Source organism: Herpailurus yagouaroundi, unplaced genomic scaffold (assembly GCF_014898765.1).
Source record: "Herpailurus yagouaroundi ecotype Mexico unplaced genomic scaffold, PumYag 196, whole genome shotgun sequence".
Classification (NCBI taxonomy): domain Eukaryota; kingdom Metazoa; phylum Chordata; class Mammalia; order Carnivora; family Felidae; genus Herpailurus; species Herpailurus yagouaroundi.
Window position 1 is genome coordinate 20,566,002 of NW_024412427.1, and position 18,421 is coordinate 20,584,422.

Genomic DNA, 18,421 nt, shown 5'->3' on the forward strand with positions numbered 1-18,421 from the left:
TCAAACTTCTATATGTAAAGGTTAGGCCCATGGCTATGCACACTTTCTCTGGGAAGCTAGTTTTGAACACACAGACCAGGCTGAGACAGGAAGCTTTATGGTAGTTTCCATGTGCAAGTGAACAGATTTTTTTGTTTCACTGAGGATGCAGCTAGGAAGTTTCTGCAATTTCAGTTCCAACTTCTGACCTTGCTATAGTCAAGACCTTTTATCTATACCTATGTGGCCAGTAAAATACGTGCTCTGTGGTTACCTAGGGCACAGATCTCTACCTCCACCACCACCACCATCACCACCACCATCACCACAACCACCACCCACTGAGGCAGCCCCAGAACCACATCACGTTTATTTACCTCATGGTTTTCGGTCCCTGTGAATTCTTTCTTTTGCAGTTAGCTCTGCCTTTAAAAAGAGGAGTTATATTTTGCCAACACTTTGAGTTTTTAAAGTGGGAGGATTTTCAAATTTCTGTTCCACAACATTGCTTGTCAAAAAAGTCTTGGAAATGCTAGATTAAACTCCTTGGGGAGTCACATCATTAGCCTGTTAAAGGCCAACAATTTAACCCTTTTTGGAACAATGTACACTAAGATCTCTCTTGATGGGTTTGCCCCTAAATCACCATTCTGTTTGCATATTATAAATGAAGCCATTCTCCCTGCTCTAGAGTACTGATGGGCCTGTTTCTCAAGGTCATTACTTTAACCTGTCACTAGGATTTTATTGTACTCATGGAACAGGGGGCCTATCTTTCTGCTACAGCATGAGAGCAGAACTGTCATTTTAAAACAAATACCAATACTATTCATAAGTGTTAAAAAGAAGAAAAAAGAAATCATCCTATTCTATGCAATTTAATGGGACAACTTTCTCTGTTAGGAGGTAATTCTTACCTTTTTTAGTATCAATAGAGTAAAGGCTCTGAAGGAGGGCCGGGTGACTTGATGCCACACTATGGAGTAGTCAAGGATATGAAAAGTCTTAGAATACTCTATACAAAATTGCTGTTAGTAAAATAATTAAAAGCTAATGGCCAACTCATAACCTGCTGGCTTCTAATACTATTAGATTGAGACTCATGCTTAAAATTTGTTGCACAGAGAGCTAGAATTTGAAGACAATCCCATGGAGTGGCAGCTGTGTAATTTTGTGAATCCTGCAGGTTGTCCCTTTGGGATACAAATGTGCTTTTGGTCTATCCTATGTGCTCTACCAAAGTAACTAATTATAATAAGTAATTTTAGAAATTATATGCCCCACCAGTAACAACAGAACACAAAGAATTCTGATAGCATCAATCTTTCTATAGTGTCATTTTTAGGTTAACACGTTTAACCAGATGTCTATCAACTAGAATTCCATTTAGGGAGACTTATGGAGTTTATAAATTACTGATTAGATATCAAAGATATCAAAGTTGAAGAAACAGCTCATGAAAAGATGAATAACAAGCTGTTTCTCTATCACTCCCTTATACAAAGGGAAAAGGAGGCCCAGAATCTACCCCAATGGCTCAGCCAAGAACCTCTCATTGAGATAAATGCTAGTCCTATTTTGCCACATGTGCAGTGTAAAGATTATGTGTGTATGTTGGAAGGGTCCCAAATCTATCTCTGCATCAGCAACCCTGATCATGACCTCCTGGTCACATGTACCACCTAAACTCTCACCTAGATCGGGTTCCTTTTTCACAAACTCACATTGTAATTCTTTTCCTGCTTACTAATATCCATCTTCCCAAATAAAATATAAACTCTCTAAGAACACACCATTCACAGTTTGAAAAGTCTGGAATCTTGAAGATCAAATATAACAAAGTCCAGAAGGAAGACAAGCATTCTTCCCTCTCCTGCCACCAGTGCGTTCATGTGACTAACATTTCACATGGGCTTGCTCTTTGTGAGACGCTCAGGTGGCAAAGGTAGGAAAATGACATCACTGTGGCAGAGAGGCCAGCTCTCTAACCTCCATTTTTTATTAAGCACGTGGCAAAGCGACACATCCTAGCCTCCCTTTCGATTAGGCGTGACCACGTGACTAAGTCTTCTCACAGGAATGAGAAAAGTAATGCGTATGTGCCTCCTGGCAGCCTGGCTTTAAGATCTCCCAGAAACACTCCTCTGTGCTCTTTCCCCTTTAGACTGGTTGGATGAAAATGACCATAACCACCTTAGAAGCCACATGTTAGACAGCAAAGCCTCTCCTGACCTCTCTTGGGTCCCAGAAAAACCTACATGAAGCGGAGCAACTATTATCTGGGTTGGCCAATCTAACCTAAGTGAAGCAGAAATAAAATTCTTGTTCTTAAAGCCTCTGAGATTTGGGAGTCTGTAAACACAGTCTAGACTGACCTAATACAGTCACCAATCTTGAGAAATTCACATGTTCTAAGATAGAATTCCAAATACTGTGGAATATGTTCCAGATTTGGTGTTTTTGCCTTCAGAAGCTGCAGGCTTTTCTCCCACCAAGGATGTATGACCAAGTTCATGTAGGCTGCGACACTGTATAATAGGTATTTTTCTCTACATAGACAAAAGAGCCTTCTGAGGCAGTTTCTCTGAAGGAATGACTTGGCAGTATGGAAGTTTAATCATTTTCTTCTAGCTGCACATCCGTTACCATCTTTCAAAAGTGAAAAATCCAGGGGAGCATGGGTGGCTCAGTCGGTAAGTGTCCAACTTCAGCTCAGGTCATTATCTCACGGTTTGTGGGTTCAAGCCCCACTTCGGTCTCTGTGCTGATGGCTTGGAGCCTGGAGCCTGCTTCAGATTCTGTGTCTCCCTCTGTCTCTGCCCCTCCCCTACTCGCTCTCTCTCTCTCTCTCAAAAATAAATAAACATTAAAAATTTTTTTCAAAAATGAAAAATCCAATATCCATAGTTCAGTCCCTAAGGGCATTTAAAAGTCACCTCATCTCCTTTGTGCTTTTCCAATGCTACCATGATAAGAAGGATTAGGTGTAGACCAGAGCTTTCTGAATGCCCCAGGAGACCAGGTCAGTCCACAGTGTCTTGAAGGACTAGCAGCATCCTTTGCCATATTCACCAGCCCTGGCCACCTCCACACCTCAGGGCTGGGCCAAGGGAGACCTGACAAATGAGTAAAATGAGTTTCTATAGGCAACACAATGGCTATAACAAAGAGGAAGTCTTGGATCTTTGCACTTGTCCTTGGTTTGTGCACTTTCCAAAGTAGCTAAAAGGCGCATGGTTTGCATTTCACCAAGTCAAAAAGAGGACAGAAAGAAAGGGGCAGGGGGCGGAAACAGATTGGATGCAGAATGGACAGATGAAAATTATTTTTTAACAAAGCAGTATTTTTCACTCCCTAGGTGAAAGACTTTTGTGAAAATAGTTCTATGAAAAGCCATACACTATTTTGATTTTACTTATCACTATCATTAGGTTTGGCTGCAAATAGAAGTTTACAATAAAATAAAAAGGTATATGATCAAAGATTCTATACAATTTTGTGATAAGGTGATTTGTAATTCAAGCAATATAATGCTTGAGGCTTATACCTTGATTTCCTATTACTGTTTCCAGTTACTGCAGATGCTATCTGAGGAAGCAAAGAACACATGGATGAAGAGAAAAATAATTAAATATCTCTGAGCTAAATAATTACAACTATTACAAAAAATATAAATAACAAATTTAGAATGTATTACAATACAAATAAACGGTATTTTTAGTGTAAAAACTGCATTTGCACAAAGAAACTAATTAGGAACAAATACAATCACACTACATCGGAAACATGTTAAAATGGTCTGAGGCACACAGAAACAATGGCACAGTTCACGTGAAACTTGACCGAGAAGAGGCCATCTGAAGGCCATGTCCTGGTCTGAAACTACCAAAGGCCTTTCAACCAAATCTCCTGGTTCAGAAAAGCTACTCAAAAAGCTGCCCCATCAAGGTTCATCAGACTTGATGACTCCGTGTTTGGTTTTTCAAGACAAACTAATCTGAAGAGGATCAAAATGTAGGACTGAGGTAAAGATACTGAACAAGGAGGAAGTTTTCTGTTGGCACAAAAGATTTACATGAATACTTTTCAAAATGTTGTTGTATTTGATGGGATGGGTCAATTATACGTTTATAATACTGGCAGATAACACTTCAACACTGAGTTGGACAGAGATAAGTTGATACACATTAGCGAAAGCACCAATCTTTCCCTTCTTTCTCTCACTTCATGCCAATTTAACATTTTATACTGAAATCTTAGGTGTACCCTATTGTTTCTACTTTTTTTTTTTTTTTTTTTTTTGGACTCTTTAATGCTTGCCATCCTGTAAAGCAGCATACAGGCTCCAGTCTTAAATACTTGGTCATAAAAAGTCGTATGCTAAGTGCTCACTTCAGAAGACATTTTTTATCATCCTTCCCCAAAGGTGTTATGCACTGTGGACTCTGCAGGCTTATATAAACTCAAATCATGTAGCAATGCCATAGCTATCAGCAAGGATTGGGGCCATAAAAAAGTCAAAATTTGGCATTCTCTAAAGCTTGTTTACTTTTTATTACAGTCATTATTTTGGATTTCTTTTTGTAGTTAAGGAGTCCTGTGGCTAACAGGGCTCATATGCATCAGTTCAGGTGGTAAGTATGCACCCATGCAGTGCAGGGACCTGTGAAGTAGAGGAGTCCTGCCTGTCACCCCATTCAGTGCTTACACTTCAAAGGGAAGGAAAGAAGTGGGATTGTCTACTCATTGCTTCAATGAGAGAGCTCTAAGCAAGTTGGGGTGCTTTAGCAGATCTAGCAAGAGATGAATGATAAAAGAAACTAAGAAAAAGGTAGAAGTTTCAAATTTTCCTTCTAATCAGCGAAAAGACACCCTGCTCCAACTGCTCCCATGTAAAGTATTTCACTTCTATTCCAAAATCTAGAGTCACTTTTATTTAATTTTCCTGATTTGAGTTACATAAAACACTATTCTGTAAGTAACTGATATTGCAACATAAGGAAGCATGATTATCTTTTAATTTTTAAAATCAAAATTGTGTTTCCATGATTTGGCTCCTGGATTAAATATATTATCCACACGAAAAATCCACAAAATCCTATTGAGGTGTTAATCTAATCATAAATTATTTTAGGTTGACTTTTTCCCTTTAGTTTTATATCCAGTAAGTACTGAAAACAAACCTAAAGGCCTCAAGTGGGAAGAGATTAAATTAGATGTGTACTTATCAGTCCATTGAGTAAAAACCCCATCTTTTGCTGGGATGTTTAAAAAAAAAAAATGGTACCTGTAGTCACAGATGCTCCAACTTTTAATGGACCTTCTTCGCCAAACTGTTTTCTCCTCTTCCTCCAATTTTTTACAAGTATTGTTGAGAAAGAACATATATTTTTCTTATTATAATTAGATACTATTTGGGGTCCAATTGGAAATTGGCCTTACATTTATAAAAAGCCAAAGTGGATTTTATTTCTTCATTCCTTCCCTTCTGGTCAAACACTACACTTAAAAAAAAAAGTTTTAATATAGGGGAATGGGCAAAGGGGGGAGGTTTAAACAAAAAAGTCAAATAATGAAACCTTTTTTATTCCACACCTCTGAACTTGAACTTAGTGATCTTTAAAAACTTTGTTTCAGAGAAAGAAATCCAGTGACAGAAGAGAAGAGAAGAGAATGATCTAGAAAAGCTTCCCAATATTAGGGAGACATAACTGCCACCATCAGAACCATGGTGCTTGGGGTGAGGATGTATCAGAGACTTACATGGCAGGAGGGGCAGGAAATGAGCCAAAGTCAAGGTTTCCCCAGTCCCTCAGTTCTGTGATGGCTTCAAACTCAAGATTCTGTAGCTGTCTGAAGCAAAAAACTATTGGCGACTGTTAATGAACCTCACCATACTAGGGGATGAGCCTGTCAGGTAACTGAGTTGGAAAGATGAAAAATAACCATCTCTAAAAACTAGCTTCTGTCAGAATAAAAACTCCCTTTGTGTGAGGCTTGCAACAGACCCATTCATCCGCCCGAGGGTAGAGAGTTTCAGACCTCCCCCTCCTCCAATGAGCCCCTGTTCAAAGTTAATATGAGGTAAGGGTTATCTAAACAGCCAGACAGGAGTATACTGCATATTTCTTTATAAAGATGACAGAAACTTTTCGAATTTCATAAACCTGTACTACTTGTTTTTCTGTCTGGACCCAAGGGGTGTAGGATCAACTTTAGACATCTTTCATAAGCTTGGAATCTAATTTTACGAATTTATTCTAAGACATAAATCAGGTAAGACAGAAGTAGATGGATGGATTCTTTAAAAGAAATCAGGCCCCCTGGGTACTTTTAGTGGACTGAGTATTGAGAGATTTACAGGAATAAAATTCTCTACAAGATTAAGGAAGAAGGAAACGAAACCAAATCTTTCATTTCCAGATATTCACTTTCATTAATTCTTTCACCAAAAGCACATCACTGAACGAAAACCAGAAATGGTTTTGCAGTTAATAATAAAGTGGTTCAAGAGCCAAGGAACCCCTTGAGATGGAAGCAAAACAACAAAGTATTCAAGTTCTCTTCACAAGACTACCTTGTACTGGCAACACTTAGGGCACTTCTGGCTTCAAAAGAATATTGCTAAAGGAACTTTTTGAAAAAAAGTAATTACTACATTTTGGCAAAAAACAAAAACAAAAATCACTCCTATAAAACCCCTACTTCCTTTTGAATCTCCAAAGGTTACAACATTTCATTCAAGATGCTTGGCAGTCACGGGCTTTGGTTCCGGATTATGTAAACCCTTAAGTCAAGAAGGAAAGCGGCTGATGTCAACCAGCCGCTGTCTGTGGCCTATCACTGAGGAAGTATTGTGAAGCGTGTGGGGCGCCTGCAGGCCCGTGGTGGGAAGGTTGGAGATACTAAAGGTAAAAAATAAATCACAGCAAAAGAGATTCGGAGAGTTGGGATGATGTCCAAGCTCTTTTCTACCATAATAATCCAGGGCCCTCTCAATTTCTACCTCTAAAAAAGTGTCTCTCCACCGCGGTGGCTGATGTTTCTTACATTTGACAAAAATGGATACTTCACACAAAAGACTTCCACAAGACGTCTGCTGCTTGTGAGGAGGCTCATGTTGCTTTGCTTTCATTTTATGGCGCCTGCGGGGTGCTTTCTCAGGTCAAAACTCTCTAGCCCCAAGCAAATGAATTTGTGCCCATACTAAGTGCTCAAACAGATCTAACACCGTGTTTGTCTTTCTGTTTCCTGATTGTCATGCCTGAAAGACTCTCATTAATATACATGAGGCTTAATGCCATAAGACTACATGACTAGAGATCATTTTTTAAGAGAAGCTTGCTCATTCAGGAAAAAGTATGGATTTGATTTACACTGCAGACCAGAGGGAAGCTGACACAGTCCTTTGGTCTGAATTCTTGGAAACACCATCACTAGACCTATGGGCCCTTATCGGCATGCTGACTTTTGCGCTGCCTCAGTGTGTCTTCCACCACCTCTGTGTCGGCTGGGCTGGGCTGCACAGGCGTGTCTTCTTCAGGCTCAGGTTCTCCATCCTCCTGGACCTCTCTCAGGGGCCCCTGGTCCTGGGCGTCGTTCCTCTCCTCATCCACGCGAGCGGCAGCACTGTCCTCCTCCTCGTCCTCCTCCGCTTCGTCCTCATCACCAAGGTCTTCTTTCTCTTCTTCATCATCTACAAGGCTGTCCTTGTTTTCTTCCTCATTTGAATCATCTTTTTCCTCCTCTGCATCCTGCAACTGTTCAGCTTTGTGAGCCTCCTCTGACCTCCGAGTCTGCTCTGTGGAGGGAAGAGAGGGGAACATCCTCTGAATAAACTGGTCATTCAGTAGTCAATTGAGTGTGTTTAGCTGTGAAATGAAAGGGTGGGGCCCGTGACCATTTTCTCCAATCTGAAGCTATGTTATCACACTGCACAGATCTCTGGCTGGCGGTGTCCTACCTCCATCCAGGGCTTCTCCATTCCTCTCTGGAAAGTTCACTAACTGTGTTGACTGACAGAGCACAGAGCCAGGGAGGGTAAAGGTTCCTTCTGGCTTACTCAGTGACCCACTCACTAGTCATGGTGATTAGTTAAGAAATGTGACTTAAGCCAAGCCAATCACAGGACTTCCCAGGAGTTTTTTGGCCAGAGTCAAGAAGAAAAGCCTTCTCTCTTTCTACAGGAATTGATAAACTGATAAAATGTGAGTTAGGGCTGTTGACAGCCACTGAATCAGCCACATAGAAACAGAAACCTAACATCCCTTGGGCTGAGCTTGCAACCAGAACATCCCTAGATTTTTCAGTTATGTGAGTTAATAAAATTTCCTTTTTTTCCTAAGTTACTTTAAACTGGGTTTATGGTATTTTTAACAATTCTAAGGAACATAATATATTTTCTAATAATCTACGGAAATCTCCAAGTCTTGAGAACTTCAAGAACTGAAAAGAAATATAAGCTTATTTAGTTAAACTTCCACATAAAATTAAACAATTATAAAGTCTCAAAGAAGACTTCAAGCAAAGTCTCAAAACTAGGAATAAAAACGTGAAAACCCAGGGCTGTTTAGTCCCACAAACAGTGTGGAGCAGTGCAAGGATTTGGGAAGACTGTTTTTATAGGATTTAGAATAGTTACTGATACACGGTTGAGACTCAATAAATGTGAGTTCTCTTCCCTCATTCCAGTTTGAATGAAGGAAAAGGTGTCAACTAATTAATGAAGGGCATATACTCAAGGGGAAAAACAATGACCAAAATGAAGTATTACCTAATTTAAGGGAAGAAAAAAATCATTTTTGTTCAAATCTGACCTAGAAAACATATTTCAAAGAATTTGGTAGTAGTGATGGTTTGGTCACCTCGCGAGTCAGGGGGGAAAACTCCAGTATCTATCTGAGCACAAAAGGGCATGCCACAGAATTCCAAAACTACTCTATCACATGAGTTTATCATACTTACCAGTGCACTCAGATAAATGCCTTGGAAGTGGTACATAGAAACATTCTGATATTATCACCAAGACCTGAAGGGAAAAAGTGATTTTACAGTGAATAGATATGACATTTATTACCAAAGAGCCTCAAATTTAGGTCTTGGATCTATAATCAGATATTTACAGACAAATAATTAGCGGTTGGTCAGAAGTCCTCAAAAAGGACAAGGGCATAATTAAGACTTTCCAATTTTTCAAATGTAACAATGTAGGAAAATATTGATTTATAACAGGGGTCACAAAGTCAAATGTCTATAGAGATCCCACCAAAAACTGGTAAATCAAACGGGTATAAGAAAATGGATACTATCAGTCAAGTCTAAAGCGGCCTTTTTAAAAACACCCCTCTGGACAAACAAAACTAGTCTGTATATGGCTGCCTCTCACCAATGCCTGAGTAAAAGGCTATTTATTTCAGGGTCTAGAATTCTTAAGAGTACCATAAGAAATTTCTACAGAAATAAATTGCAAGAAAAGTTATCAGTGATATGAACTAAACCCTATTTTAGACAGTGACTGACTTGGCTTCACTGACTTGGCTTAATGAAATATGAATGAATCATTTTCTACTTGCTAGAAACATCCCTCTCCCTTGATAAACTACAAGCTCTTTAGGGGCAGGTTCATCCCAGTCCCTGTTCCATGCCTAGTCCGGCATGGGCCACGGTGATGAAGCTATGGGTGTGGGGTGCAGTTACCTGGACCCAGAATAAGCTGCAGCCATTCTTCACACCTTCCCATGCAGCATCACACAACATAAAGATACAACCAGGAAGAAGCTGCCCATTTAGAAGGACAGTGTCCTTCTTGTACCTAGCTGACTCCCAGACTTGGCCTTTAAGATAGTAATACTACTTCATACATTAGTGTTTTAAAGATGCTCTAAAATTTTAAAGAACCTGATATCATAGTTCTTTTGATTCCGTTTCATAAACATCAAATGAGTACTCTACTTTGTGTTCAGGATTATCACCATCTGTATATTCATTTACCACTTTACTCAAAATTTGGTTCATTAGGTTCAAGGTATCGTGTTAACTTCTGTGGGGACAAGTTCAAAAAAGGAGAAAAAATGGCAGTTTAAACATAAAGCAATATGGAACATGAATTTCATAAGAAAAATGAATAAAACACTTTGACAGATATTTCAAAGATTCAGATATTACAACCAGTTATGGGTTTGGGAAGGATCAAGAATGACCACTTGAAGGAGGCATCACTTAAGGCCCTGGGCATAGTCCAGAGCGGATGGGTAGTACCAGCTGCCTGGTTCGTCTAAGCTACACCAAACTGGACCATGGGGGCTCCTATATCCAGAGGAAGCCCTGAATGCAAGGCTGGGGAGACCAGTGTGGTAGGACAGTGGGATGCATAAAGCTCTGTGGGTTGGTGAGGAACAAGCTCCCTGGGCCAGCTAGAGGGCTAGGTATACAGGGCCTAGAAAAAGACTTAAGGCATACTAACCTCAACCTTGTCTCTCATTAACTGTGTGACCCTGAACAAGTCATTTAACTGCTTTCTCACTGGAACTCTCTCAAAAGGATGGATTTGGGTTAACCTATCATGAAAGTCTATTTTATATCTAATAGTACACAATTCCATCATATAGCCTTAATTCAGAAACTGGAAGGAAAACCCTCTTATTCTCCCAGATTCTCTCAGTTCAAGATCTATTTTCTCATCTAGAGAACTATTCCCTTGGAATGGTCCACTTCCTAAGCCACTAAGAATGGCACTGCTTAAAAGCAGGGTCTAGGGGCACCTGGGTGGCTCAGTCGGTTAAGTGTCCAACTTCAGCTCAGGTCAAGATCTCACGGTCTGTGAGTTCGAGCCCCGCGTCGGGCTCTGGGCTGATGGCTCAGAGCCTGGAGCCTGCTTCCGATTCTGTGTCTCCCTCTCTCTCTGCCCCTCCCCCGTTCATGCTCTGTCTCTCTCTGTCTCAAAAATAAATAAACGTTAAAAAAAAAAAATAAATCAAAAAAATAAATAAATAAAAGCAGGGTCTATAGGGGAGTAGTGCCCTTTTCTTCCTCTTCCCTTCCAGGGTTATATTTTCACGTTCCAGCTGTGACCCAGGTAGATACAGATAGCCATGCAACTAAATGAGGAGGGGAGACAGATTTGCCACCTTTCACAGAGAGTGAAATGTAGGCCTCTTGATATTAGAGACCCTCCTCTGAGGGAGGCTCTGTGCTAGACACTGGGGAGCAACACACAGAAAAATAATCTACCCAAGTACCAAAATTTAGACAGTGACCACATATACCAAGAGAAATGGAGACGGGAGAGTAGAGGCATATGATCGCTGCCTGTGTTTTCCACTGCTCTTCTGTTTGCCTAGAGCTTTGCTGTCTTTTATCCTTCAGAGCAGAGTCACTGATGACAGAAAATGACACTGCCAGAGTGATTTCATATACAGATGATACACTTAAGGGTCTTTCCCATATTGATTTAAAATGCAAAATATATACTTGATTTCTAAAACTGGGCCCTTTGCTGACATGTGCAAAATAACATTTAGTATTAACATTTCAGCCATCGTGAGGCTCAATCACGAAAACAAACAAAAATCTAAACCAGCAGCCTTGTTTTGACTTCTCATCTTCTAAAATTAGGAAAAAGTAGAAAACATAATAGGCTTATGCGAAACAATGACTTGATCAGGAAATGATTCTCTATGGAAAACATCCTGCCCTCCTGGCTACTGTAGAAGTTAAACTCCATAAGAATTCATACAGGGAAGAACTTCCAGGGTCACCAGGACCAAGCCTCAGGTGACTGCATGCCTGGGCTCTGCTTTCAGCCCTCAGTTAATGGCAAAGGTAACATACAAGACAGAACTGCACACCTGCAGACCTCCCTGAAGGCAACAATTCTGGTTGTTGTGTGCTTCTTTTGGTATGTATTACAGTTGTAGAAAAGGAATCAGAGATATGTGTTTGGTATTTTATGGAAATGTATTACCGGAAAATTTCTGAGTTTATTACTGCTTTGAAATTATTACTATTTTGTTAAATAGTTACTCTCCCAATTTCTTATAAAGGAATGATATTCTGTATCATGTAATCACTTGAATAGTCTAGAATCAACTCTCTTGTTTCTTCAGGCCAAATCTTAATAACCCTCCTATACTGATTATTTGAATCTAAGTTCCCAAATGAAGTTAGGGCATAGACAAGCCTGACTTGATTTCTTGAATTTAAAGTTGACCTCAAAGATAAATTTCAAAAAGCCTTTATGCTGAGAAGAGTTTCCAATGGTCTACCAAAAGGCTCACGCTCAACCTACATTCTCCATAACTCCACTTGAGAACCACCCAGTATCTCATGGTGCTCCCCCTACAAAAGTCTCACACTCATGTGGCCCTAAAAGACACCACCAGAACAATCCAGAACTAGACCATAGATAGGAGAAGCATATTTATATCCAGTCAGCTTTATACAAAGTCAAATACTTTAAGGCCAGTCAGTCAGGGACATGTTAGTTAGCACTAGGATTAATGCAAGCTAATGAATGACATATCTGAGTTCCATCCCCACCTGTAAAGCTAACACCAGCAGTCACAAATCAAATATACCATAATTTGAAATAAGCATGTTTGTACCAAGCCAAATCGAATCAAATAAAAGCCTCCTTGGCTTCTTGGGAGTCTGACTTTGTCATCCCAAGTTATATATCAATATGGATAAAAGCAACTGCTAACACTTTAAGCTAATTTTTTAAAAAGAACTTGCTAATTTAAAAAAGGTAAACAAATAAAATAAAAAGAACTTGCTAAAGAGCTGAAATGCATTATACAGTGTAAGGACAGACCTACCTAAATGTTTGTCCTTTTTACATAAATTCTTAATAATCATCAATTATTCCTATCATATAGTGTTTAGGAGCTATGCGATAAATATATAGCACAATGGTTTTAAAGACTTATCTTGGGGCACCTGGGAGACTCAGTAAGCATCTGACTCTGGATTTTGGCTCAGGTCATGATCTCACAGTTCATGAGTTCAAGCCCTGTGTCAGGCTCTGTGCTGACACTGGGGATTGCTTGAGATTCTCTCTCCCTTCCCTGGCTTGCGCACATGTGCACTCTCTCCAAAATAAATACACTTAAAAAAAAAAAAAAAGAACTTATCTTAGAGCTTAAAGCTCAAATTGATCAAGTGTGGGTAAAAAGAAAGATTAAAAAATTATATAAAGAGTAAAACATGCCAAAACCCTTACAGTTGTCTATACAGCTAAATAAATAAATTTATTATTTCAATTCTTACCTAAAACATTTAGGAAGAAAATGCACAGATACCTATTAGATACCACTTTTTACACCGAAAGAAGACATAGTAATGTGCTTTGCATCTTATTTTTTCCCATAATAATGACTGTGTTTTTTGTCTACCTTATCTTACAAAATCCACCTTGGGATAACTGGAGTCTATGTATAAGTAGCTGGTCAGGATTAGAGATTCAATTGGAGGATATGAACAAGAAAAAAGTCATCTTGTTCACTCAAGGAACAAATTCACAGGTTTGGCCTTATCACCACAGTGTTCCAATCAAGTAGGCAATGTGTGAAATCACAGCTGACTTGGTTGTCTTGGAAACTGACTATGAATTCACATAAGGTCTCCAATTCTTTCATTACTGCCTATATTCTAGGCAGCACACATCTTCAGGATATTTCAGGATAGGATTAGGAGATAACAATTAAATGAATTTTCCATTATATCTCAAATTACCACTGACAGTAATATCAAACAAGTAAATACTACTTAACTTCTTAGATTATACACAAAATGATATTTGTTTATGCATCTTTTCTTTCTTGGCTGCTTTCTAGTTTTGCATAAAATCCATGTGGCTTTACAGAAAGCGGGGGAAATGGCATTATTTCTTACCAGACCCATGAGAAGGCCAAAAATCAAGGTGGCCATGATGAAAAAGACATAAGAACACCAAGCAGGAATTCCAAGGGTCACTGTGAAATAGTTGTGAAGATGCTGTAATCAGAAGAAAAATATAAAATAAAATCTTTACTTATTACCAAATATGTTTGAATCTCCCTCCCTAGCTATAACTCAAGTCTGCAAATTATTTCTACATGTATGAGCTCCCACAAAGGTCATCCAGTCTGCATCTATATGATTCTTCAAGAACAAGTCAGATTTTACAACATTGAAAATCTGAGAGTAATAATCAAGGTCATATCTTGACCTTTGTTCTCAAGTTATACTTCTTTGAGTTCTATTTCTTTGTTCATGATCTGGTAGAACTCTGGCAGAATTGTTTTTCTAGCCCCTCCTTTCATCATTTCATAGATTCTTTTTGGTCATTCTCCCCTAATAATTCTGTATCTCAATTTTTACTCATCATATGGCATCCATAAAAAATTAAACTTCTTGGGCCTTTGTCAATTTTTAAGTGAAACTAAATTACTACTTACAGAGTATCAACCATTTAAAATGTCTCCATACTTCCTTTTTTCTAATCAGACCATTACTCTACCCCACCCATCCTCAACAACTTTCGTAATTCACCATAAAACTGAAAATATAATATTACACAGAAAAAAATTTTCCAGTTAATTCATTATGAACAAATGAGATTCCATCAGTCTTTTGAGTAGAGCTCACATCCCTTCATTCTTACTGTTCCCTCAGACCCTATTTGATGTCAGATACTTTAAAAAATCAGTGAAGAGATACCATTTTTGCTAGAAATTATTTACATGCTAAGTCATACAAATATGAACCTACTAGTTTGGTGCCAAGGCCCTTTTAAATGTGGGCTTGTAGGAGCCATGCTTCACCATGATGGCTTAGTGATCACCTGTGTTAGGCCCTTCCAGCTCCAAAGCAGTCATTCACTACAATCCAAGCACTTACCGGACACAAGATGAAATGGCCCCGAGCTAAATGCCACAAGCAAGCAGAGGTAACAACTGAATGACTTGCCTAGAGCTGATGAGGTGGGTGACAATGAGTCCTAGTTTCTATTTTAATATTTCTCAAAATCCAAATTACTCAAGTATCTCCTGTTGGCTTTTCCATTTATAAATGCCAATACAATTAAATAATATATTTTATTCTGGCTTAATTCTGAATGATAAACCAACAAACAAAAAAGCTAGTTAATTGGTCTAGAATAATCTGAGATCTCCTCTCTCCCAATTTCTCATTCATTAGAAGAGATAGAGCTAAAGACCCAGCGAGTAATTTACATACTGATATGTGCAAAGTGTTCAATAAATACTTATTGAACAAAAAAAAGATACTAGCAAATCCTTCAATTATTCATAGGAAATGCAAACAACTTGTGATTTGTAAAACTATCATCTGTGTTCTGTTGATGGAACTGGTCATCATTTTATCTTCAGCCGAGGCAATTGTTTATTAAAAATAATCTGGGGTGTCTGGGTGGCTCAGTTGGTTAAGTGTCAGACTTTAGCTCAGGTCACGATTTCACGGTTCATGAGTTCAAGCCCCGCATCGGGCTCTGTGCTGACAGCTCAGAGCCTAGAGTTTGCTTCAGATTCTGTGTCTCCCTCTCTCTCTGCCCCTCCCCTGCTCACACTCTGTCTCTCTCTCAAAAATAAATAAACAATTAAACAAATTAAAAAAAAAAAAAAAGAATAATCGAACATTGTGCTGCCCAGTAGGCAAAAGAGGTATTTGGGATAGCAAAAGCTTGCTTTATTCAAATTCAGTTCAGTGTAAGTTCTAAAATGTATCATACAAATTCTGTGTTTTCATAGTTTATGCTTTTCTTGATGACTCAGTGCCACTATCAGGATTAAACTCTGAAATGTGCCGAAGAATTAAAAGATATGGAAAGTCAGTCTGGCTTTGTGCTGACCCATAGAAATACGCATTCTGGAGCTTGCTTTATAAATAATATCTGTCTATATGGCTGGAATGAATAATGTCCAGTTATTAGTCCTTCTAGACTTTAGGCCCTTAGGCCCTTTCTGCAAAATAAATGATTAAAGTAACCTTCAAGAAATTTTCTAAGTTATTTTCTAGAATTAAGTAAATTGTTTGCCTTTGAATTATTGCATTCCAAGTCAGACATTTCTTAGAGCATTCAAAATATCTTCTTATTGTAGCAAGCTCTGCTTCAATTTTCTTGTATCAACTTACCATTTAAAGGATTTATTTGAGCCTCACTTACTCTTTAAAGGATTTATTTGAGCCTCTTAGAGAAACCCTGCCATCTTGTGGTCTTTTAGTTGATTAATATTAAAGCCTCATTAACCAAGTTGTGTTTTCACAATTGCAGACATAAATCCTTATCTGTTTACTTTGTCTGAGTCCACAAATAGTTTTAGAACACCTTAAGAGTGTTGGGGTTTGTGGTATAGAGTACTTGAAATTTTGATATATATATATTTTCAAGTAATAACTGATTCAAACTGATCTCAGTTTTAGATTCCTATATTTCTGTTTCTTTAATTGCCAAAGTGACAGTTTTCATTTGTGGAAAATATTGATCCTTGTTCAATATTATATCTCATTTTAAGGAAGCATCTTACTGTTTCTTTAAAAAGCACAAAAATAGGGGCGCCTGGGTGGCTCAGTCGGTTAAGCAGCCGACTTCGGCTCAGGTCATGATCTCGCGGTCCGTGAGTTCGAGCCCTGCGTCAGGCTCTGTGTTGACAGCTCAGAGCCTGGAGGCTGTTTCAGATTCTGTGTCTCCCTCTCTCTGACCCTCCCCTGTTCATGCGCTGTCTCTCCCTGTCTCAAAAATAAATAAAACGTTAAAAAAAAAAAAGCACAAAAATATCATCTAATGGGCCTGATGACTTATACTGCACTATTGTAATAAATAACTGAATTAGAGCTAATTTTTGGCTAGATACAGATTTGAGAGGACTGATGAAGACACCATTACAGTAGAATAAATGAGAAGAACATTCTACCCTCTGGTCAGATGGATTTAAGGAATGGAGTAAGGCCAAGGCATCCATGGATCAGAGCTAGAGTCTTCCCTCTATAGAGATCTGTAACTGATCTGGGATCAGAACCACTGCAAGTCAGGTTAGATACTGCCCAAGGGCACCCATCCAGCCTAGTGTTGCACAGTCTCATTCAGAGCTGGGCTGGCCCTGAATTACACGAGAACCTTTTGGATTTTGATCCAATCAATGTGGATATACTCTGAGGACATTTGGGACAAACCCAATATCCCTTTCAAACACAGATCAGAATCCGCAAAACATCTGCCCTACATGGGAGCAGCTCAGAAAGACTTTCTCTAGTAATGGCCAAGGATTCACTTCACCTGCGATGTTTTACTCTCACACTTGCAACAGGACACAATCTTGCAGCCTCTTGTAGGCATTGAGAGAGGTATTTTGTGGGTGTACACCATCCCATTATAATATGGTTCTAGATAACTTCACAAGGGAAAAAAAAACCTCAAAACAGTAAGAGATGAGATGCCACTATCTAAAACACAGAGAAATGTTTTGAGAGCTTTAAAATATACTCTTGTTAAGTGTTGGTGTGGATGTGGAGAAAAAGAACCCTCAGGCACTGCTGGTATGAATGCAAACTGGTGCAGCCAACATGGAAAACAGTATGGAGGTTCCTCAAAAAGTTAAAAATAGAACTATCATGTGATCCAGTAATTCCACTACTGGGTATTTACTCAAAGAATATGAAAATACCAACTGGAAAAGATACATGTACCCTATGTTTTTTGCAGCATTATTTATAAGAGCCAAATTATGGAAGCAACCTGAGTTTCATCAACAGATGAGTGGATAAAGATGTGGTACATATGTACAATGGAATATTACTTAGCTATAAAAAATGAAATCTTGGGGGTGCCTGGGTGGCGCAGTCGGTTAAGCGTCCGACTTCAGCCAGGTCACGATCTCGCGGTCCGTGAGTTCGAGCCCCGCGTCAGGCTCTGGGCTGATGGCTCAGAGCCTGGAGCCTGTTTCCGATTCTGTGTCTCCCTCTCTCTCTGCCCCTCCCCCGTTCATGCTCTGTCTCTCTCTGTCCCAAAAATAAATAAAACGTTGAAAAAAATATTAAAAAAAAAAATGAAATCTTGCCATTTGCAACAACATGGATGGATCTAGAGTGTAAAATGCTAAGTGAAATAAGTTATCAAAGACAAATTCATATGATTTCACTCATGTGGAATTTAAGAAACAAAACAAAGAAAAAAAGACACAAACCAAAAAACATGTTCTTAACCATAAAGAACAAATTGATGGTGGCGCCTGGGTGGCGCAGTCGGTTAAGCGTCCGACTTCAGCCAGGTCACGATCTCGCGGTCCGTGAGTTCGAGCCCTGCGTCGGGCTCTGGGCTGATGGCTCAGAGCCTGGAGCCTGTTTCCGATTCTGTGTCTCCCTCTCTCTCTGCCCCTCCCCCGTTCATGCTCTGTCTCTCTCTGTCCCAAAAAATAAATAAATGTTGAAAAAAAAAAAAAAAAAAGAA

At 39.1% G+C, this 18,421-nt stretch overlaps 1 protein-coding gene across 2 annotated transcripts in view; it reads right to left on the reverse strand.

The window, feature by feature from the left end:
* Positions 1–3,650: 3,650 nt before the first annotated feature.
* The window catches only part of TMX4 (thioredoxin related transmembrane protein 4), a 45,471-nt gene continuing 30,700 nt past the window's right edge, over positions 3,651–18,421 (reverse strand). Inside the window, exons 6-8 of one of the 2 annotated variants that reach the window (XM_040447658.1) lie at positions 13,870–13,971; positions 8,944–9,007; positions 3,651–7,780 (exon numbers count right to left, since the gene is read on the reverse strand). In XM_040447658.1, coding sequence (XP_040303592.1) covers positions 7,422–7,780; positions 8,944–9,007; positions 13,870–13,971 — 525 coding nt within the window. In that variant the 3' untranslated portion in view covers positions 3,651–7,421. The remainder of the gene's footprint in view (positions 7,781–8,943; positions 9,008–13,869; positions 13,972–18,421) is intronic. The other variant, XM_040447659.1, reaches the window with a different exon arrangement.